The following is a 24,274-nucleotide window of genomic DNA, read 5'->3' as shown; positions in this document are numbered from 1 at the left end:
AGAGAAAATTAAATTGGATTAGCTACAACACGAAATTTTTAGGGTTCATCATCTCAATTAGTAGTAAAATTTCAATAATAAAGTATCATAATATTTTTATTTAAAATCTAGTAAGGTAAAAGCCCCAATAGATGATCATGTACCAGTATATGATCACTCCATGTATTTGTATACCCTATATTTGTGAATATAAGTATACAAATACTTGAGTGATCATATACTGGTACGTGATCATCTATTGGGGCTTTCACCTTAGTCATTATTGAGGATGGTAACAATTACTTTTGAGGATAATGATTTTTTATATGAAATTTCAATTTTAGCTTAGATGATAACTATCGTACTTTATGATGAAAACAGTTACCATCTCTCAATTATCCGTATTGTAAATATCTTTTTGAAAATTATAAAGTTGATAATAAAATGAATAATTTTCAATTTCTAATTTAGAAAATTAATTCTGATGGACAATATTTATATTAGATAATATCGTTTATATTATTGATGATGTTCAAAAATAAAATTTATCAGCTCTTGTTTATTTCAAGAATAGTATATCCGAACAAAAACAGTTTCACTGTAAAAAAAAATCGCGCCAAGTCCACGTTCATAAGACTATTAGGAAAAAAAAATTTTTATTTCTTTACAAAATGATACAAAATAAAAAAATTAAAAAATCCAAGTAACCGATATGATTATTTATGATTTTCGGAAATTAAAAAAAATCTCATTGTAAATTTAAAAATTAAAAAAAAAATTTTAGAACGTATTTAGTGTGCGTGGTTGTAAAATATTTTACTTTTGATGAAATTCGTAAAATCTATTTACTAGGACTTTAAAAAAATTGAAATACACAATGACGCACACCAAGTACGTTCTAAAATTTTTTTAAAATTTTTAAATTTACAATAAGATTTTTTTTAATTTCCGAAAATCATAAACAATCATATCGGCTACTTGGATTTTTTAATTTTTTTATTTTGTATCATTTTGTAAAGAAAAAAAAATTTTTTTTTCCTAATAGTCTTATGAACGTGGACTTGGCGCGATTTTTTTTTACAGTGAAACTGTTTTTGTTCGGATTTTAGTATTTTTTGTAATTATAATAAAAATTTACAATTGGTACCAACTTAAATCTCGCGTTGGCAGCATTTTTTACTGCAAACTATCCCCTTGAAGCTACAGTTTATGTAGATATAATTCCAGTCCACCCTGGCGGCCGTAAATGTAAGCTGTGAATTACTTTTTTTAACTGTAGTTACGTATCTATAGGAGGATTACTACATATTTTTATTTTATCTAGTCTGTGGCGCTGACCTTTCTCCATCAAAAAAAGTCAGGATCGAAATTTGTGAGCGAGCTATAGTATGTGCTGATAAAATTTAATAATTTCAAGTAAATAAATTGTTATAAGTGAATATAATTAATTAATACGGTGAAATAAATTATGAATTACTGTTATGATAAACAAATTGGGTAAAAAAAGTACCGTAGAATTAAATAAAATTTCGCAACCTCAAAAAACCATTCTGCTTACAGTAAACATAGTCGGTAGTCTCGCGCTCCGTTTACAACGGATTTGAATGGAACTTGGCGCCAGATTCTACCGAATCTGTGGATTCAACTATATAGTTGTTAGATACTTAAATTGAGATTATTCATTCAATAACCTAAGTAGTATTAATTCCTATCGAGTCAAATAAGAAAAAATACTCTACAATAAAACTCTACAACTAGATGTGAATTTTAACGTTTAATTCTATCCGTGTAATACAAAAATATGATTTTTTTAAAATGCAAAGGATTTAACTTCTAGGATATTTTTTCAATTGTTTGTGACGATCCTTGAACAAAAATAATCATTCAAGACTTGGGTATTTATAAAATCGTGACTTGTACGTGATTTTTGTATCAGTGTAGATTTCGTCTGTTGATACTGTAACAAAATCGCATTTGATTATTCTGATGAAAAAATAAAAAATTTTATTTGGAAATAAATGGTCAAAATCAATATGAAAAGTTCATTTAAATACCTTACAGTTGAATAAATTATATTTTTTAAATAACAATGTAATTGTAATAAATTTACACTATGAATAAAATTGTACTTAGCATCTCGATAATTCGATAAATTGATAAAACAAAAAAAATGTAAAGAGTAGTATTTAATCTACCGTATAAATTTAAGTCTATCATTTTTTATTTAGTAAAGTTGATTCGATTTCGCTGAAACGTATCAACATTTGACGCATTTCAATGATTTGAGCCGTTATTGTTTTTTTTTTATTTCTATTAGAGATAGAGATTTAATAAAATTTTTTCTTCTCGATTGAGTTGATAGCTGAAAACTCCCCACCTCTGCAAATTACACAGTTTTTAGTGTAGTCATAATAACTGATGGTAATTGGGAATTTATTGATTGCAGATCTCAGAATAAATATAAACCTTATATTAGGTAAGTGAATCCTTCTTTCTCTTAGCATCTACTAATACAATCAAGTCACAGACTTCGTCGTCGTCCTACTCTGTTGTACTTCCTGAGGAAACTCATCCTTTCGACATTGACATCTTTAACACAATTTAAGCCGTCGGTCGGCCATTAAACTGAAACAACTTGTTCCAATGGAAAATCCGCGTACTGTAGAATCCGTAACATCGACAGTCGGAAGTCATTCACTTCTTGGCAGCGTACCAGAAGTCGATTTGAAACGATAAGAAAGCCAACGAACGATTTTGTTGGAAAATTTATGGCAATGCTAAGTTCATTATTGATTTAGACATTATCCATTTAGTTTGTTAAACTTTTCACTGCTTTATATACTCTACGACTCCTCTTATCTGACTTGAATCCTTGAGGTTGCATTGATTAATTTTGAGAACCACTTCTTCGTTAATTGTTATGAAATTAATCAGTGAGAAAATCTACTGATACTTGAATAAATCTATTGAAAACGTTCAGTGCAGTAAGGGCAAAGAGTGACTTTTCATTTTGCAATCGCTTTTTATACTCTAAGAATAAGATATCTTATTACGATATAAGCTCGAAATACTTTGTATAATCGGTTTGATGGTTTATTATCGTACTGTATGAGTAAAGTACCTTCTATCGAGTATGTATGGTTGTATTACGTATATGGTGACAGCTTATAAAATTGATTCAAGTTAAAAATCACATAAAAAAATTATTTTTAAAGTTAAATCCTAAATATTAATGTTTTGGAGTCTATTATCACCATTTTTATATACATAGAAAAAAAAATGTTCTTGACTTAAGTATATAATTTTGAAGAATTTAATCTTGATTTGAGTAGAAAAATTCTTGAACTAATAAATTTTTCTTGATTTAAGGAAATTTTACTTGATTCAAGAATTTTTCGTCTTGATTCAAGACAATTACCCTTTTCAAAATTATTTTCTTGGTTCAAGAATTTTTTTCTCGAAAGTTTTTTTTTTCAAAACTATTTCCTTCTGAAGAAAGAAGAGGTTTTCTATAGAAGAGGTTTGATTGAGAATTTTCGTAAGTCAAGCCATTTCCATGGAATGAGGCCTCGAACATTAATCTATTTTCACGATTTGATTTAAAAACTATGAAATTTTGTTTCTTATAAACAACGCACTTATTGGAAAGGACCAACACAATGCTTTATAAAAAATGTTTCGTAATATTTTTCGAGAAATTAAATCCTTTAATAGTTATTTAGAGTTAAAGTGGGATCAAAAATAAATTTTGGGTTTTTATATTGTGAAAAAAATTATACAGAACATTAATCGATATTTTACACATTCGTTTTTTTATGGGTGTATAATTGACAATTCATACATTGTTAATTAAAACCAGATCATAGAATCTTAAACATTTTTAAATCTAAATCTTGGTGTTTTACGATAATAAATTAAAAACAATACATTTTTCCTGCAGACTTACATTAAAGCGCTATTAGTTATTCAAGTGCAATGAATTTTTAAAAATAACTAGAAGTTAAGAGGGCTTTAAATAATAACGCTGTTACGCATACCGTTAATGCTAAAATTACTTGAATAGAATATGAGACGTAAAGCGAGATTTATCCCTGGACAAGAGTGCTGAGTACCCGTTTTTCTAATTTCAGCGGACGGAAAATATAATATACAGAAAAAGTTGAACGCAAATTTCCATTAAAGATTCTTGATTAACGTCAACAGAAGATAAATTATGAGTTTAGACAACAGATATTTAATTATAAAACTCATAAAATACTTCTTCTGAAGAGATTTATTATTTAATAATATTTAGGACTAGGATTAAAGACGAAAAAAAATTTCCACTTTTATTATAACCTAAATATATTTCAATAGCAATTATCACTTTTTAATTACTCTGCTTACGAAGATTTTTTTGTCTCATTTGTAGATAAAAAACTTCTTCAATTATAATTTTTATTTAATATTTACCATATCTCTAATATATATGCCAGCACAACCTGTCTGCTTTCTAGGCAATAGAAAAGTAAAGGAGATATATACGATATACAAATGAAAAAATAATGTTAATTATTGTGGGCAGCACGGATGACATAAAATACCTTTATATTATTTTCAACTTGGATAGAAATTTGCTAAAATATCGAGAATATAATTGGAAAAAGTTTGAAAAATCCAAAAGTGCACGCCTCATATTACTCATTTAATTGTTAAGAAAAAAAAAAAACAAGTTGTATTATTGACTTAGTCGTATTATATAGACAATTCAACAAAATAGGTTTTAATTTTAGATTAAAGTATTTCGCGCCATTTTCATTTTAGATAAGAAAAATAGGATGCAAGCGCACTACTGAACTACAGATGACAGAGCGCCAGCTTACTTTCTAAAAAGAATCTTAAGCGCCATCTTTGACATGAGGAAGAAATGAGAAATGAACTATATTTTGTTATTGTAAATGTGTAAATAGTGAACTTTTTTTTATTAATAAAAATCTATTTCATTAATAATCTATGGGTACTAAGCTATTGATATTGAACAGGTAACTACTAGTTAATATAATTCTGAAGATAATAAATAAAACCCGCTCTCGATACGTCAATTATTTTGGCAGTTATCGTGACCGTCTCGTAAAAAAAAATCCGGATGTCTACGTAAAATTCTTTTTGTTATACTCGCTCCAAAAGTTTAACTTTTGAGCGCTGGGTGGCGTCCGTAAAGGGACTATTTTCTAAAGACTCTACACCGTCTTTTTTTCACGGCCTAGGCCGTGAAGTTTTACCCCCTCCTTTTTTATTACGAACTTTTTGTGTACACCCAGACGAAATTGAGAGAGATTGTAAAAAAAGTCACATTCTAGCGTACCGACCGATAATTTTTAGTCAATTTTAAACTTAGTTACTATTTAGTGGCGCTAATTATTTCTCTGCTGGCAGTTTATTACAAAGCGGTTAATAAAATAACAACAACGCCATAAATAAATACATTTTAAGATTATTAAAAAGATAATTAATATAAAATTAATTTTTTTTGCCCTTGTGAAACTTCATAAAATTTAAATATGTAATTATTTGCCTCCTATTCTTCAAAAGTTAAACTTATAGAGCGATAATAACAAAAAGTATTGTATGTCATTCGGCCGTTTAGTGACGATTTTGACAACGACTTTTTTTCGGTATTCGCTTTAATGTTTGTGACGCAAATGTTCGAAAATGAGTGTAAATTTCCGTCCTCGGCTACGCCTCGGACGTTAAAATTACGCCCGTTTCGGGACTTCCCGCCACAAACTTTAAGCTTATATCGAAATATTGTCGCTATCAGAAAACCGTCACTTCCCGGCCTTATGACATAAATATCTATTTTCAAACAGTTTTTTTTTAAGGTAGCAAAATAAAATTGTTTTTTTTTTTACTAAATATGAGATAAATTATTTAAAGTATTTTCTTGAAATACATCTACTCATATTATCGTATAAATGCAAATTGGTTGTGGTAGAGATGCTTTAAGAGTAAAAATTGCTTGACTTTGACGTGTCAAGAGTAAAGTACAACCTTAACCTCTTTGCGGTATGAAGCGTCCAGAAAAAAAAATTTTTTTTGACTTACAGTTGTTTATCTATTTCTTTTTTCTACGAATTTTTTTGAGTGAAAATGATTATTGTTAAGTATTCATGGTAGAAAAAAGTGATAAATTTAAAGGGAGTTAAAAATAACTCACTTGAAATTTGAAATTATTATAATATTTTATGTTTGTATACAGCTTTAAAATTCATTTCGAAATATGAGAAACAATGATGACGAATAATCGTTGCCTAATGCCTGTATATTTTAGCAATTTTTCGAGGCATGTATCTTAAACTCAACGGAAAAACGAGGTGTCAGTTGTCCCAACCGATTTTCAAGTGACTTATGTATACAGTTGAAGGAGAGAAGGACTTGTGCATATTTGCATGCTTCTCGTACACACACATTCTTTTATAAACGAATGCTTTATCGAATCGCACAACGGAAAAAGAGCTTTGAGATCGAACTTATGGTAAATGTTCTCGTATATATTGACGATTTTACTGGTTATACCGTTTTTTTTTTATTCTTATACATATATACACATAAAATTCAATAGCTATGCAATCCCGCTATTAATCATTTCTCTGATTTCAAATTCGAACATGAGCTGACAATTCTATTCATAGAAAGTGATCCTTTACATAAAATGCGTATTTGAAGAATAAAAAATATACGGTATTTTTTACTCCGAAATTTAAATTATAAATGTACAATTCTACTTTGAGATGCAATTTAAGCTTTAAGCAAAAATTTATCATTTACATCTTCAATTTAAAAAAAAAAATACACAGCGCAACAGATGTATTGAGAACTTATAATTAACGAAAAATATTCCGAGACGTTGAAGTCGTTTGACTCTAATTAGTTTTCATAATTACATAAGTAATTTCTTTTATTTACAGTCTAACAACTACTTCCAATAATGAAAAAACACTTTGCTATTTAAACGGCAAAAAACAGTGATTTCTTTATAATAGCTTTTGTCTTGATGGGAAAATTATTGATTCAATGAGAATAAAACGCCACTCGGCCACATCCGATATAGATAGGTAGATTTCTTAGATAAATATTGAAAAAAATATGTTTTTTTTAATTTTCTGAACTACCAAAGAAATTAATAGTATATTACAACCCAAGGCCAGAAAGTTGGATTTCCTGGCGTATGGGTATCCAACATTCTAGTCATGGGTTGTATACTATTTTTCTTGCTCTCCAGCCGAAAGTACGCAACCCCGTCGAAGGGGTTTTGCCGGGCGTGAGGGGGGTGCCGCCCGACTTTTGCTGGTCGGGGCGGGTATAAAAAATAAAAGTTAATAAATTGAAAAAAAATGTTATTTTAAACTTTACTAACAAATGCTCTGATTAAGAGTGATATCATGCACAGAATTTGTCACAAATATTTAAACTTATTCTAATTACAGAATTTATTTTTTAAGTTGATTAAAAATTAGTTTTTAATTAGAATTCGACGGCTAAGAAAGATTGAAATTAAATTTTCTGCCCTCCGGCCGGAAAGTGGCAACTTTCTGGCCGCTGCGCTAAACAAAGTTGCCACATTCCGGCTACGTCGAGCAGAAAAATAGTATACATACCTTGGCCAGTAAAAAGTAAAGCCTCAGATCACATGTTTGTAAACCTCGGCTTTGCCTCGGCCAACAATTACATGTGATCTGAGACTTTTCTTATTTTACTGGCCTAGGTATGTAATATACTATATTACAAGTTTGTAGAGTACATGGATCGTTTTATAAACATTGCTTTACTAACTATCAAAATATAAAAAAAAGCAAATAAAATTCACAAAACTATTATGTTTTATTTTTTAAACTTCTTATATAAATTATTTGTGCAGTATTATTATAAAATAGTTCATTAACAATGATCTAGTTAAAAATTATTTTTATTTTTTTGACATTTTTTGGTTAGTTTATGCGCTGACATGTTACATACAGACGATGTTGTGACTTATATATACAGTTGAAACTCGCTGTATAGGCCGGTCGCGCCACGAAAATGCGAAAGAAAGCGAGGTTCTGTGCTGCCGAGCCAGAAAATATGCGTAGCGCGCATGCGTTAGAGCAGGCCATAAAAGTTGCTCTTCCTGGAGTAAATTGCTGCCAGGAAGAGCGTACTTTCGGCTAGGAGAACAAGAAAAAAAATTATCAAAAGTGGGCAAGTAAAAGCTTAATCTGAAGATAATTATGTGAACTTAAACATTCAATTAATAGATTTAAGCTATCTTTTACGGTTAAAAAAATATTTGAAGCCATTTTCTGGCTAAAATATTTAATTTTAGTTATAATATCGAAGGTAACAAAGAAAAAAAAGTTAATTTTATGTACATCAAATCAAAGACAATTTCATGAGCTTTCACATGAATTTTTCGAAATTAATTATCTTTTTTTAATCGAAAGTTATTCCTTAATGAAGCCACAAGAAACGTGATTTTCACTATTTTGATAATTTTGAAAAGCTACTTCTTCGAAACTAATTTACTGATTTCGTCCATCCGACTCATGCGAACTAATTGTCTAAAGAATCTATGTATTTTCTGTGTAATTTCGTGAGATCCGTTCTTAGCTGACTTCTACTCGGCGGAAGGAATATTCCTACTAATTTTCAAGTCTCTACACCTTATGGTTCGAGAGATATCGTGATGAGTCGCAATAGATAGGTGAAAATCTCTTATATACATTTATAGATGAATAAAATTTCTATAAAAAATTAAGTAAATACAGACGAAGATTTGATTTAAATGATACTATCAATATTATTAGGTTTTTATCTCTTTTAAATTTAACTTTCTGAGCAATGATGACAAGAAATTTTGAGCGTCATTAAGCTGCAAAGGGAAGATTCTAACAATCTAGATTTTATTATATAATCTTTCAAGATTTTGACGCAAATTTACAAATTTACAAAAAAAAAATCTTAGGCTTAAATTCTGAAATCGCTGTTCGCGGAAAATGGCATTTTTGCGGTCTAATGATGTAAATAACGATTGACGTAAATTTTTAGTTAACCAAATGTATTATCTTGCAATAAATGGTCTTCCAATAATTGTATTATCGTTCAATAAATTAATCTTCCCAATTACTACTGAAATTAATACTTTAGATGAACAAATTCATTTATATCTTAAATGTGAATGAGTACAAATTGAAAATGATACGATCGTAGAAATGACAATAGAAGTTTAAGTTGAGTGTTCATGTTACTATTCCGTCTCTGTCAATCTTTAGCTCAATTCATTTGGTCTTCTGTCTTTTTCCCTCCCATTGATAGTTTCAGTACCACTCAAATTTAACCCAAACCACAAGGAAGTCGAGACGAAATTAACTCGAAACCGCGAGGACTTTGCTGTAGGCGAAAGCACAACCTCTTCTCACAAGGAAGGAGACTCTGATCCATTATTGCCCTCAAGGCACTGATCCATAAACTTGGAGAATTCTGAGAAAGGACGTCTAAGAGGAGTCTCCATCATCATCTCTGCTCGGTAGTCGAGTAATTTCGATTCCGAAGCAATCTCACACTCTGAAAGGAAACCGTGAGTCATTTATTTTGATGAACCACATATACTCTGAGCACTTAATGTGAGTCTAAATTAAACTTGTATATTTAATAAACCTACTCGACAAATAGTAAATCCTACATATGCCGAATAAAACATGCCCAATAGTTACGTAGTTTATGCCTGTAGCATATTTACTCCATAAATAATACTCGATCGTAGGTATATATTATGAGTACTGTGGAGCTTAAAAAATAACATGTTTCATGCAAAACTCTTAATCGTTACAATGATACTTATACGACGTCTCAAAAATATATGGAACAAAAATGAAGAAAATGAAAAGAAATAAAGAACAAGTCGTTTCGTTCTCTGAGGCAGAAGGAATAGAGCAGGATTTTCCGGTTCCGTTTCCCATTTCCATTTGTCAGTTTCTACAGACTTGAATTCCCATTCTGCGTTCGCTTTTGATGCTCGATTACTTCCAACTAGAAATCAACTCGGCGCAAGATTAGGCAACGGAAAAAAGTTTGCAGATAAAAATAAAAATTTCGTTTTGTTATTGTTGATATTTTTTCGGATTATAAGCGATTATTTCTTCGTACATGAAAATTCGTGTAAAAATAATATTAATATATCAATCAGTGAGCCTATCATATTAAGCTTTAGAGTTTAATATATTAAATTTAATACTTTTTCAAGAAAATTTAATCTAATTTTATTATTTAATCACTAAGCTTTATTTACATTTTGCAGGTTAAATCTTCGCTTCTATAGATTAATTCAGTAATGTAATTAAATTTTTATTGATTATTCTGCAAAAATACTTTTTTTTTCATATAAAATTCACTAAATTACGATTGACTTTTAATTTTTAATTATTGATTCCTCTAAAACATTTATTAAATAGAAACGTATGACACATTATACTGCCTTCCATATTGTTATTTTTATTATTATTATTATTATTATTATTATTATTTTTATTATTATTATTATTATTATTATTATTATTATTTTAGCTTTAAATTCTCTTTTATTTTTAGTATTTCTATCAAACACAACAAAAACTTTCTTCGTAGATAAACCACGATACCTTACCAGTGTCTTTGGGTTGCAGTGTCAGATTCTAGTGGTTTGCCACATCAAAAGCTTCGCTTAAATCGGTGAAGAGTCAAGAAACTGCTCTGAGGAGAATTATGATCAAAGCATCAAGAAATAAAGTCAAAAGTTAGCGGTTAATCTTTAACAAAACGGAAATTTTCGTAATTGTAATTAAAGGCAATTTTTGTTGCAAAAATAAATTGTCTAATAATTAATACGTTTATGATAAAATTATAGAACTTCAGTGCAAAATGTTCTTGCTAAATGATAAGGCAATTTTCTGTCCATGACCTTAACATGGATTAATGAAATGAAAATTTTTTTATTAGAAGATTTAAAAAAATCATTTTTATTTGGAATCTTGACTCTCTTATAAGGAGATAATTTAGCGATCATGCGCCCTCTATCAGAGATTTTAAACACTACCTTTAGTCAAAAAAATATAAATGAATAAATTAGACCATAAATGTACATATTAGAAATTTTTTTAAAAAACATTAAAACAAAAATAATGAGAAGTATATTTATAATAAAAGCATTTTTTTTCTTATGTACTTTAATAAATGTAATAATAATATTTACTGAAAATCAAAGTACTAAAACTTAAGTAAAACGACAGCTAGATATGACTATTACACACTCGAAGATTTTCTCACAATGTATATATATATTATATAAACATATTTACATTCATACACACTTGCATCTAAGCACACGGGAATAAGAAGACAGCTGCTCTTACAAGCTGAGGTGAGGTTTTGCAGTTGAAGGAAAAGTCACTCTATTATATACAGTGAGGTGGAAACTCACTTTACTTAGTTTTATAAGAATGGGAAGAAAAAACGCGGAGAATTTTACAAAACTCTGTGAAGTCGTAAAAAGAATCTCAGCACACTACATCAAGCCTTAAAATGTCCAAGATTTTAAATTTCTATTTATATCCATTCGATACACTCTTCTTATTTCATTGACAATATTTTGAGAATACGGTGAAAAAATTCAGGCTCAAGTTCCATTAGCTAATTAACGGGAAAGAAATTCATTTCAAAATAATTTCATCTTGAATATAGATTAATCCACTTCAAGCAACTTGAATATATTGCTCTCGAAAAAAAGTATATAATTTTTTGACCAACGGTAGTGTTGAAAATCTCCCACAGGGAGCACATAATCGCTAAATTGTCTCCTCACAAGAGAGTTAAGTTAGACATTGTAAGCTAAAGTAAAAATAATTTTTTTCATCTATAAACTCATAATCTATATGATATCCACAAGACTTATTTTGTTGTATTCGTGTCTACACGCAAAAAAATTAACTGTTGCTGCAACAGGAGGCAGTCATGTTGCAGCAACAGGATTACTACTGTTATTGCGATTTAATAGTAAAATATAGTTGGGTCATTCCATGTCAAATTGACATACAGTTGGAATTGACCCCTTTTGATTTGGATAAATTTTGATCAGAAATTTCCTTTTATCATATAACAAACTTTTGCCAGACGAAAAAAAATTAAAAAATTTTAATTAAAAGATATGCAAATTCAAAATTTCGCTATTTTTTCAGTTTTTTAATTTTGTTTTTGGAATATCTCGAACGTTATTATAGATACGAGAATGGCCTTTCGTTTGTTTGAAAGGGTACACTTGGGGCTATTGAAAAAAAAATAATATTTTGGAAAAAAATTTTGAAAAATACCAAATTTGTCAAATTTTAAATTTTTGAAAATCGTCAAAAATCTCGATTGACATTAAAATTTTGGCTCAATTTTTTTTTGTATAGTACCTTGTACTGATCTTAAAAGACCCTGAAATTTTTAGAACTGTGTGTTTTTTTTAAATATGAATTTTTGAATTAAAAAAAAAATTTTTTTCTTGTTTTTTGCAACTTTTAAATAAGGTAAAGTTATGCAGATACATAGTATTGTAATTTTGAGCATTAAAAAATTAAATGCACGATGTGGAAATATTAAATAATAAAATAATTCTAACTTTTTTTTATTTTTTTGAAGTAATCTTAAAGTCAGGCTTAACGCATGATATAATTGTTATTCGTCGTTTTTTTACTTCATTTAAATTTTTCGACGCCATTTATCGTCTTTTTAGGATGGAAATGATTTGAAATTTGGGGTTTTCCTGCAGCTGCAGCATGACTGCCTCCTGTTGCTGCAACATGACTGCCTCCTGTTGCAGCAACAGTTAATTTTTTTCCGTGTAACATGTCCAAACATCTCCCAAGTGAACTATCAAAGATTCCAAGGAATTTAATAAAAAATTTTATGTATTGAATATTAAAATTCAACATAAAGATTTTTTTACAACAATTTTTAACCTAAATAAGTTTAACAAAATCAAAATACAGACATATGAGAAATATTTAATTAAAACAAGATTTGAAATAGTTAAGCTTAAGTGAAGAATTATAAAATAACTATATTTAATTTAGTTCGTGTAAACAATATATAAATAGAGTTTAAATAGTGCAATCAACTGTTAAACTCATTTATGTTTATTATTTAATACGATAAATTAGTTAACTGACGTACACATTTCAGGAAAAATAAAAAATGCAAAAATTACAATAAGTTATTTTGTACTTTTACAAATAGTCCGATATGGCAGTATATCATCAGATTAAGCTATGTATAAACATTGGCTATATCAGAAAATTTCTTCACAGAGACTATATTTCAATAAAATCAGACACTATCATTTATATATATATATATATATATAAAATACGATTTGTTAAATTTTGTTGAGGATATGTGACTCTAATAACACTATCAAAACAAAAATGTCAACTTTATTTTAAATCGATTATTTAGCTCAAAAAAAAACTCTTGCGCGTTCCATTATCGTTAGTTATTGACAACGAATACAAAAGTAGTATTGGCTTTAATATTGAAATAGCATATATCATCCATATATTTGAATAGCTGTGCAGAGGTCTTTGACACAAGGAGTATTAAAAACAGAAGATGCAGCATACACTACTGGAAATTCAATAAATTGAGATGATACGCAGTGTGTTGAGAAGAAATGTTTTGACTGGCTTTCCGTCGTCATTGTAATCACGGTAGTCGGTGCAATACGCCAGTATTGAATATCATTCTCAGCGGTAGTTGATGAAAAAAAAGTCCTTACACCGGAAAGTGAATAGTCGGAAGTGGTTGGATGGTGTAGTATATAAGAGTGAGTAAATCCATAAGCCACAAGCTCGTTCAACAAAAGGACGTGCTGACTAGTAGTACCAGGACACATCAGACAGAAGTGGTGTGTGTTATGGTCTGTGCAACGTTCCACACTAAACCTGGATTTTGATGGAGAATATTATCCGTTCTACATTCTACATTCAACCATCTACTATCCATCTGTCCATTCAGACATCTACTAGTTCTTTTACGTCATCTTCCTCGTCTTATTCCCTTTTCTATTATCGTCCTTTTCGCTATTATAATCTAAACCCGTAGTGGTAAGCACCGTCAGTAGAACCAGAATAAGCGGAGCATCCTAGTCTTGGTAAGACGAGCACCAAGAAGCTTTACCGCACCCGATCATTTCCAGACGATGGCCTTTACCGTTTGAAGAAGATCATCCTCGTGGAAGATCCGATGACAAATGGTTCTTCCCTGGTTACGCTATCTCTCCGTAGCATAGTACCCCCATCATTTCTCCTTCTCTCTTTCTCTCTATCCCTCTCCCTCTTTCTCGGTGAAACGGTGTCTATCGTATATCAGGTGGTGCTGTTACTGCTTCCAAGCTTATACATCACCTACCACCTAACTCGCTCAACTCTGTCTTTGGTACGGTATATCGTCTTTCTTCATATACAGTCGGCATCTTTCAACTACGTCTTTCATCGTTGGATCTAACTTCTCACACTGCAATTACTCATCGTGATCCACCACGTATGAGATTCGTTTATCAAACTACGCGGAAAATAAAAAAACATTTATTTTTATTTTTATCGGTTCGCTGTCTTTTTTAGCCCATTGACAATAATAAATAATCCATTCTTATCAATTTGACCACGCCTTTTTATAAAGATACCTTTCTCTCTTTGAACCCATGCATTGTCGAATATTCCTTAGCTGCAGTGACTGTGAAATTAAACCAAGTGACAAATTGTTTCAAATCTGCTTTTGGTTAGTGATAGGATCAGAACAGTCGATAACGAGAATTTAGAAAAAATGGTTCATAAAATCCAAATAGCCTTTAGTTAGAAAGATGAAAGTCATTTGTTAAAATTATTATAATAGATGAATAAAATTAATACGACAAAATTGCGTGCAAAAAAAAATTCTGATTCAAAATGAATTTAAGATTGAAATTCATATTTTGACACAAATATGAATAAGTTTTGAGATCAATCCAAATTTGAAATTGATTTGTAAATAGAAATTAGCACGACTGTAGAACTTTCGATCCTATTTCAGAATTTTAATAAAGACTTAAAAATATTTAGGATTAATTTTATGTATAAAACATTCGTCAATAATATATAATTTGGTCCATAATGTCTATAAACTTAATTAGTTAACTAGCAATCTTCTTCAATAAAAAGTATCGAAAATTAATTTGTTTCATTAAATTCATTAAATCAAAGTTTGTCCCAGGCATTTTAAGATCAGTCCCCTGCCAGAAGTTCAAAGCAAAAAAAAAAATCCAGCGTGTTATTTTACCTTTTGTAAGGTTTATAAGGATCTAACTAGCCTTGAGTTAATAACCATAGGGCTGTTAGCGCTTTATCGCCATTTTATTTAGTGTCAAAGCACCGTTTGTGCTGGAAATATGTGTTTGAGCCACTTCAAAACTCAGTCCCCTGGCAGCTATTTTTATTTATAATTTATTTATAAAATTGGATACATAAGTCTTAATATTATTCTAATTAATGTAAACATTCATTGAGAACTTGAAAAGTTGAATGCATTGAAATAGTTTGCTTGATTTTTCTCAATTTGATAAAAAAAAAAAAAACAATCCCCTGGCAAGCAGTTCCCTGTAATGTTATATGGCGAAAGATACACAAATGTCGAAAAAGCAAAAATTAATTCGGCTGTTTATTTATTATAATTAAGCTGATAGTTTTGTAGCCCTTGTTAATTTTTTTTCTAATAAAATCAAAAATAATTTAGTCGGACAATTTTGTACAGATTTAAGACGTCCTTACAGAGAATCACCCATATATTTAAAAAATTTCACAGAGACTTTCTAAACTTGCAATTTTGATGTAATCCTTTCTTTAAAAGATTCTCTCAATTTATTTAATGATCGATAATCATTAATTGAATAATTTTTTAAAATAATAAATTTATCATCTTTATCCAAGTGCAGCTAAATAAAACTCAATCTAAACTTTATCTGGTACAATATTATATCTGATATTTTTCATAGTAATATTGTAAACAGTACAAAGTTTTAACACTATTAAAAAGGAGTAAAGGTCTCGGAAGGAAGACATTTGGAGTGGAGAGAGTGTATTGTATGAGATCTCATCCCTCAGCCTTCTTTGAAACGTGACTGGACTTGAATGATACAAAACACAGACACCAAGAATACGTTTTTGTAACCCACATACGTTGTTGCCATCATGAACTACGAACCATGAACTACCAAGAAGAGTACAATCGTTAATCCACGTGAGAAGAGGCTGCACAGAATGTTGATTGACTTCTAGTTTATTTCACCGTAAACAAGGCACTACAATTTTTATACAGAATCCTCTATTTCTCCTATCTTCTAAAACGAATAAGAAAAAAAAATAATGAGATATTTTATTTTTATAACTTTTCCGAAGTGTAAGCCGCGGGTGTATACTGCCGGTAGCAGAATAGAAATCAAGAGATTACCCACATAGTGTAGAGTATTTAATGTTAAGCAAGAGTAAGTTAATAATTGAGTGGAGTAATCTAGATGGATATAAATGTGTGTACATATAAAAGTTAGTAAATTTCATTTAGACTTAAAGAGAAACACAATTGAGCTTGGACCACGTAAACTTGTTTAAGTGGCTTAATGTGTGCCGATGTGGTAAAACATTACTCTTAGCTAACGGGCCGTGTTGCAACCCTATTAGCAATATATTTTCTTCGGTTCAGCAAGCCTTATATACCTCACTAGCGTTGCAATGCCTGCGCTCGATCGGTTTACACGTTGTCGCTAGGAGATACCATTTGAGAAAATGGCAATCCATTGGTGATTGCTGTTCATCGATTAAACCACTTTCCTTCCTCTACTTCCGGTACCAGTTTTACGATTTAACGTATATACCAATATTCATTCCATTCTGGCTTTAAGCTATACACAGCACCTTTGTTTTTGTTCCTGCTACTCCTGCTGCTGACACATTACTGTTCTTTCAGAAAATTTTATGAGGTCATTACATGCATACGTTATTGCATATTGCATTTTACTAAACCACCTGGAATTATCTTGTTTAAAATTTTAATAAATATACATTTTTAATGCCAACATCAAATACTTTTTTCATTTTCATACTTCAACAATGCATTACCATAAGAAAAATTTTATTATCTTAAATCTTTAGTACTAACTAGAGTAGAGGAAATAGAATACGAACTACGAATCTTTGAGATAAAAAAATCTCATTTTTAAACGACTAACTTTTCAGAAAAAAACAACAATCTCCGGTCGAAATTAATTTCTATGATAACAATGAATTATGAATGGATAATAGAAAGAAATAATTTTTTAGATTTTAAAAAGGCTTTCATAAAAAACGCAAATAATTATTTTTATTTGCAGTAAGTAAATAAACAAATTAAAAATTTATGAAACTTTTTCAGTTAAAAGAATGAAATTCATAAATAAGTTATCAAGATTACAACTATTTTTATTTACATCGTTTATTATAAAAAATTTGAAAATTCAGAAAGTTTATGACACATTTACAATTCATATGACCCTGAGGTTATAACGCATTCTGTTGTAGATGTATCATAACCTTAGGCGACTGTTTTTAATCTGTCTACTAGACATCTTGTTTGAAACATAACGTATCATATAATTTTCCTCAACAACAGCCTCTAAAGTTTTACAGCTGGAAGTACGACCTTAATATTAAAACTTTAAGAAACTTGAATTACTTTATTGTGAGGTATGAGATCTCTTAAAAATTTTTATAAATTCGGATCGGTAGATTTCGAGAAATTGCAAAAAAAGTGAAAAAAAAAAAAAGTTTTTTTTTCATTTTTTCAAAATATCTCCGAATTGGCTGAACCGATCGACCTCAAAAATTAGTCAGCTCTTAACCTTGAAAACCCACATCGATTACCACCAAGTGCGTCAGAATCGGTTGATGCGTTCGTTAGATATCGTTGTCAAAAAAAATCGAAAAAAAGGTTTTTTTTGTAATAACTCCGAAATGTTTCATCAGATCAATTTTTTTTGTTCCAAATTTTCTACAGAGCTCAAAAAACTCCGTCGATCACCGCCAACCTCGTGAAAATCGGTTGATTCATTCAAAAGTTATAGCAGTTTGAAAATAAAAAAAATCGTGTTTCATCGAACTTTGATAAGACTTTTGAGCTCAGAGAGCTCAAAATGTTACGAAAATGATATTTTTGAGCTCGAAAAGCTCAAAAACGTAATATATGCAATTTTGAGCGCTTAAGTATGGAATTAGCAGTAAGTTGCAGGGATGGCCTTTAGGGTCAACCGTTTTCCTAATTTTTTTATATTTATACACAGCCTGATATCACCATATTATATATATATCACCATATTATATAATATATAATATATATCATATATGACCTTATTGAATTTAAAAATGAACGGGTTATAAATGGAAAGATGTTACATAGATAGTCGAATGGTAAGTAAATAAATGAATTTGAATGTTTGTTTTTATCGGTAAAAAAAGTAGTTAAGAGATCTTCAGGCACATTAAATAAAGTAGAAACACTTTTCAGTTTTACGAGTTTAGAAGATCAATAGTTGCCAATAGGGTAGATTTTGGTTAAGAATGAATAATCGCAGCGGGAAGTGCTCGTCGATACTTGCCAGGAAAGGCATATTTTAGCCGACTCGATAGATAGATAGACAGGCATGAGTATGAGCACAACGATGTGTGTGCACCATCACGTGCCAAAACGTATTGTGCTCAACGAGATCCGACATTGAGTGTACGTGGGGCTACTCTCTACTGTTTTTTGTAGGAATATTGAAATTCCACAGCGCTACCAAAAATAAAATAAATGGATATACAACAAAGTTATTCACTACAGAAATATCTTGTTTAAAAATACAGTGACAAGCTGTTGAGTAAACTTTGTAAATATATTTTGACATATGCTAATTTTTATATACAGGTCAGTTAACTATATGTAAAATATTGTCGTGCGTAATCTCTCTTGATTTTGAATAGAACTGAATTTTCAATAAAAGTTTTAAAACTTCTTTTACTAGATGCATTATTTAGCTGTTCAATTGAATTTTTTTTTTTTTTTTCATGACATTTAACGCCTATAATTACGAAGTTATAAATTTTACATTGTATAAAGTACATTCAATCGATACTATTCAATATTTTTGGATTGATTATTTTATTTTCCTCACAAAAGCAACACTGACCTAATAGGAAAAAGTTAAATTATTAAACTGCTAGTAAATAAATTTTTATCTACAGATAGCTGAATAAATCCGTTATTTATAATTTATTAAAACTTGTGAACTATATATATACGAAGCATACAATACAATATGTAGACAAATATGTAGAAAAACAAATATTCGATGAAATACAAATATTTAAATGTCAAGTCATAAGTACAGAGAAAATATAAACAATACACTGTGACATTTATTTCGAGACAGATTTAAATTATATTATTAATAGATTTCACTCCCGATTTTTCATAGTGCAAATTCAAAAAAATATTGATAACAAACAAATATTCTTGTTTTTATTTCAATGTCACCACTGACCTCATTTTCCGTTATGGATGGATAGTTTAAAGCATAATACTCGAGCACAATAGTGTATTTTAATGAACTATGTTTTATTTGCTCTGGGGTAATTGTTTTAGTCGTGACACTTATTTCCAACAATGTAAACGGACAATAACGAAATAAAAAATAAATATTAGCAGCAAAAAATTGTGAATTAAAAAGCACATATGAAGAAAAATGAATAATTTGCCAGTTAATACATTAATTAATATTAAAGAGTAGTATTTACTTATCAGTAGTATCAGTTCATTATTTTAATTGAAATATAATTTCTATTTTATTAAAGAGTGCATGAGGTGTATCAATCATTAAAAAATTACTATAATAAAGAATAAATTTGTTTGAATTATACAGTATGAAAGCATATGTGAATAGCGAGTTTCGAAATTACCATGTTTCGATTTATTCATTATATTTAACTAATTCCAAAAATATTTCATTACTTCAATTAATGTTAATATACTATTACTGTATTTACAGTCAGATTAAATAATCAATTTTTCAAAAGCAGTCATTAAGTAATGAAAATTAATTTTACCGAATACTATTCTACCCCTGTAGATCTATATAAATATATTTAATGTTAGTGTACGACTATGTATAGCAAATTGAAGCAATGGTAAGATTCATAGTCAACTATTAAGATATGCCGGGAAACATTTTGAAAGTGAGAAAGACGATAAAAAAAGGAGTGAAGAAAAAAGGCAATATGTAAGCGTAAGGCATTTCGTACATACGGCCCAGTACACCCCTAAAGTAAGAGATGGAAATTGTGTTATATTGACAGGCATGAGAATGAATACTTTTGAGAGGCGCATGATGTTCGCGCCATCTGGTATAGCGAAGCCAAACTACCACACGTATATATTTATAATTATTTTATCCCACAAATAATTAATGCACAGATTTAAGCCCTCTTTATTTAATCTCCAATTATTTATTATTGACTAACGACGTTCGAAATATTGCAATCGTATTAAATATTTGTTTATTATCAATAAAGCTTTTAATCCACAAAATTTTGCGATTCATGCTTTTTTATTGGTACTGCTTTATTTAACTTTATGAAACATTAATAAAAAAAAAAAAAAAAAAAAAAAAAAAAAAAAAAAAGTATACAATAAACTAAAAGAGTGAAAATAAAAATAGGTCGCAATAAAAAAAGAAAATGAGATGATGCAGCTTGAGATTTTAGAATACGCAAGCACATATATACAAGTACAACCATAAAAGTACATAACTTCCATGTATGTATTAATAAGTATAAGTACATATGCTACGTATGTATAACTCTCATACATTTCATCTGCAAACCATAGAGGCAAACACACTATTCCCAACTAACAAATTTTTTATTATTAAAATCACAGCTTGCACCGTGCTCTACAGAGATAAAATTCAAACGCTATTATCATAACAAATGACATACACAGTAAGAAAAATTATGTAATATCTACCAACATTGTGCAATTTTTACATCTTAAATCATAATATTTTTTGTTGAAAACCCGAATAAGTATAAAATATTTACTCAACTCAAAATAGGATTTTTTTGTTCCTTTATAACATGAACATACTTTAGTTCAATATTTATATTTTTAAAATATGTTCCAACATAACGTTTTTTTTTATTCGTCTAAAAATTATCTGATACCACCTGATATGTTCATATATAATTTTTTATGTTTATTGATGTGGTCTGATATGCTCATACATAGTTTTTCAACGAAAGGTAGAGTTGAAAATCTCCGATGGAGAGCGCATGATTTCTTAATCGTTTCGTTACTACGATTTTTAACTTCCCGCTAAAAAAATTGAAGATTTTCATAATTTGGGAAGTTGCTGTTTTTACCCCGTTTTTTGAAAATCGAGTTTTCATCGGATCTCGACGTTTCGAGGTCCTAGGAAGCTTCCCTGACTCAAAAAAACTACAAAAAACATTTTTTCAAATGTGGTTTTTTTGGAATAACTTTTAAACAGCTTTACCGATCAATTCCAAAAACTAATCAGCCCTTAACATAAAAAACCACGTTGATCGCCGCGAGTCCGGTATAAATCGGTTAATTCGTTCGTAAGTTATCGTTGACGAAAGAAAACCGAAAAAAGTGTTTTTGAGAATTACTCCGAAATTTCTTGTTCTATCAATTTAACTAGAAAATTTTTCATGAAGCTTAAAAAACTGCGTCGAATGCCACCAACCGCGTGAAAATCGGTTTATTCATTCAAAAGTTACTGCGATTTGAAAATTCAAAAAATCGTGTCTTATCAAACTTCTATCAAACTTTTGAGCTCGAAGAGCTCAAAAGCATACAAAAGCTTTTTTTTGAGCTCGTAGAGCTCAAAATAATACACAAATTGTATTTATGAGCTCAAAGAGCTCAAAAACGTCATAAGTGCAATTTCAAGCGTTTAGGTATAGAATTGGCGGAAAGTTGCAGGGATGGCCTTCAGGATCGACCGTTTTCCTAATTTTTTTCACATGATTTCTTTAAAAATTGACTGAATTAAAATTTTTTTTCATTTCTAATTTTTTTCTGATTAATAAAAATTAAAAAATACCTCTCTGCATTTTTTAAATAAAAGACAAAAATTTGAATAATAATTCGGTGCAAGGAAATGAATATTTCCATGAATGAAGTCATGCGTATTTAGTCGCGTTTTGTATCACAACCGATTGAGTATTGAAATGTATCAATAAAAAAATAATTCATGATTCGGGATTTATTTCCAACATTTAAGTTTATTCATGTATACAACGGTGCTATGTCACATCAGTTTGTGCGTCGCTTCTGAATGTGTATATAGCCGACAAGATAAGAAAGTGGTAGTGGGTAGAAAACCATTTTGCAGAGAACTATCAAGAGGAAACTTATGAGTTTTTACCTCTTTCATATATGTTTCTTAGAGTCTATATATAGTAGCCATAATATAAGTTTGCGTACCCTTTTTTACTCGGCACACTCATGCAGAGACACATTTATTGCTATCATATAGCAGTAAGTTGCTCTTCCAGTCTGACATGGAGATGCTGTACAATACTATAGAGTGTGTCGTACAGGTGGCAAGCACAAACGAGCTTTATTATATGTATGTATAAATATACCCTTGTGCTTTAATATTATTATATGTGTACAGAAAAAATATACATAAACATATGAGAAAGAAATATTTTATATTTTAAAAAAACATTTTTTATTCATCTCGTTACATTTATCGAATTTGCCGGTACATGTTACTTGAATTCAATGAAAAAACGTGAAGCTGTATTCTATTTTATATACGATACCGCTATCGAAAATCAACCAATACAACAGACAACAAGATCTTAGAATTTTACAATGTAGAATATAGAATATAGACTAGATACAGACACATCGCGTCAGTATAAAACAATTTCTATATTTCGGATGGATATTTATATATATTTTCCGAGGAAACTTACTTTTATTATTTATCGTTATCTCTATACCTGTGTTTTGTACTCAAAAGATATACTATGACTTTATAGGAAAATGTCAACATGTAAATATTTACATTGCTGTATGCAAATATGATTACGAATAAAAACACAAGTAAAGAAAAATAAAAATAACTTCCTTGACGTAGACATGTTTTTATTTTTATCTATCAAATTAGTATGTTAATTTTGATTTTTTTTTTAATCTTATATGTTCTAGTGCCACCGTCAAAACCAATAATCTACGACATGAAGCGCCGTGACATGAGCAAGCTGTTGGTGGCACATGCCGAAGGAACTAACCTCACTCTAGTCTGCGAGGTTCGTGGAGGTAAGCGAAATATTATGTTCAAAATGATGCATTGTTGTCAATAATTGCTTAATTCTATTTATATAAAGACATTATCTTTATTCTTTATTTATTTTTTATAAAGCATAAAATTTTCCTTGAATTTGGATATTGGTCGATAAGCATTCAATTAAAATTTAATGAGAAAATATTTTGAGTTTTGAGTCAGACAATTATTGATATTTATCAATAAGATGAGGTAAAAAAATTAAGAATTAAATTTTCGAAGAAGTTTGTTTTAATTGTAGAAAATTTTTGCGTATGATAAAATTTTTAGAAAGTGTAAAAAATTAATAATTACAAAATAAATAACAGTGGAAAATAATTTTTTTTCACATTAAAATTGACAACACATTCCGAGTGTTCTTTTTTTGAGCTAAAAAATTACAAGCGCAATGAAAGAAAAAAATTAATCCTTTGTATTTAGGTGGAAAAAAGCTTAATTTAATAAATAACTAATTTAGTGTAGTTGAATAATTTTATTTTTTTTTATTTCAGTTTTTTATTTGATTAAAAAGTATAATCTGAAAGTTTCATTCGTATTCACATATCCTGCGTTCACATTTAGTAACGCATGAATGGTCACAGAAAGAAAATTTTTATCAGATTAAAGCACGATATTTATAGCAGGTATTAATGTGACCTGCAACAAAGTTGCGTACTTATATACACAGACTCATATTTATGTTGATATTATTTTGGTATGAGCAAATAAAAGATAGTGCCTGTAATAAACAAAAAACTGTGATATTGTTCTGATAAAACAGATTATATATAAAGTTTAACAGCTAAATTATGTATTTTATCGATGAAATAAAAAAATTTATGTATCAAAGAAGATTAAACATTGTACACT

At 29.4% G+C, this 24,274-nt stretch overlaps 1 protein-coding gene and 1 long non-coding RNA gene across 2 annotated transcripts in view; both read left to right on the top strand.

The window, feature by feature from the left end:
* Window positions 1-24,274, top strand: part of LOC123275225 (protein turtle homolog B-like) — a 333,309-nt gene that overhangs the window by 126,407 nt on the left and 182,628 nt on the right. The window contains exon 5 of the mRNA XM_044743196.1: window positions 23,290-23,400. Coding sequence (XP_044599131.1) covers window positions 23,290-23,400 — 111 coding nt within the window. The remainder of the gene's footprint in view (window positions 1-23,289; window positions 23,401-24,274) is intronic.
* LOC123275227 lies at window positions 5,209-15,087 on the top strand. The gene is made up of 3 exons (XR_006511649.1): window positions 5,209-5,408; window positions 6,391-6,395; window positions 15,076-15,087. It is a non-coding gene; the product is annotated as an uncharacterized LOC123275227 (long non-coding RNA).

The sequence above is a fragment of the Cotesia glomerata genome, linkage group LG1, assembly GCF_020080835.1.
Source record: "Cotesia glomerata isolate CgM1 linkage group LG1, MPM_Cglom_v2.3, whole genome shotgun sequence".
Classification (NCBI taxonomy): Eukaryota; Metazoa; Arthropoda; class Insecta; order Hymenoptera; family Braconidae; genus Cotesia; species Cotesia glomerata.
This window is presented reverse-complemented; position numbering and strand designations above follow the sequence as displayed.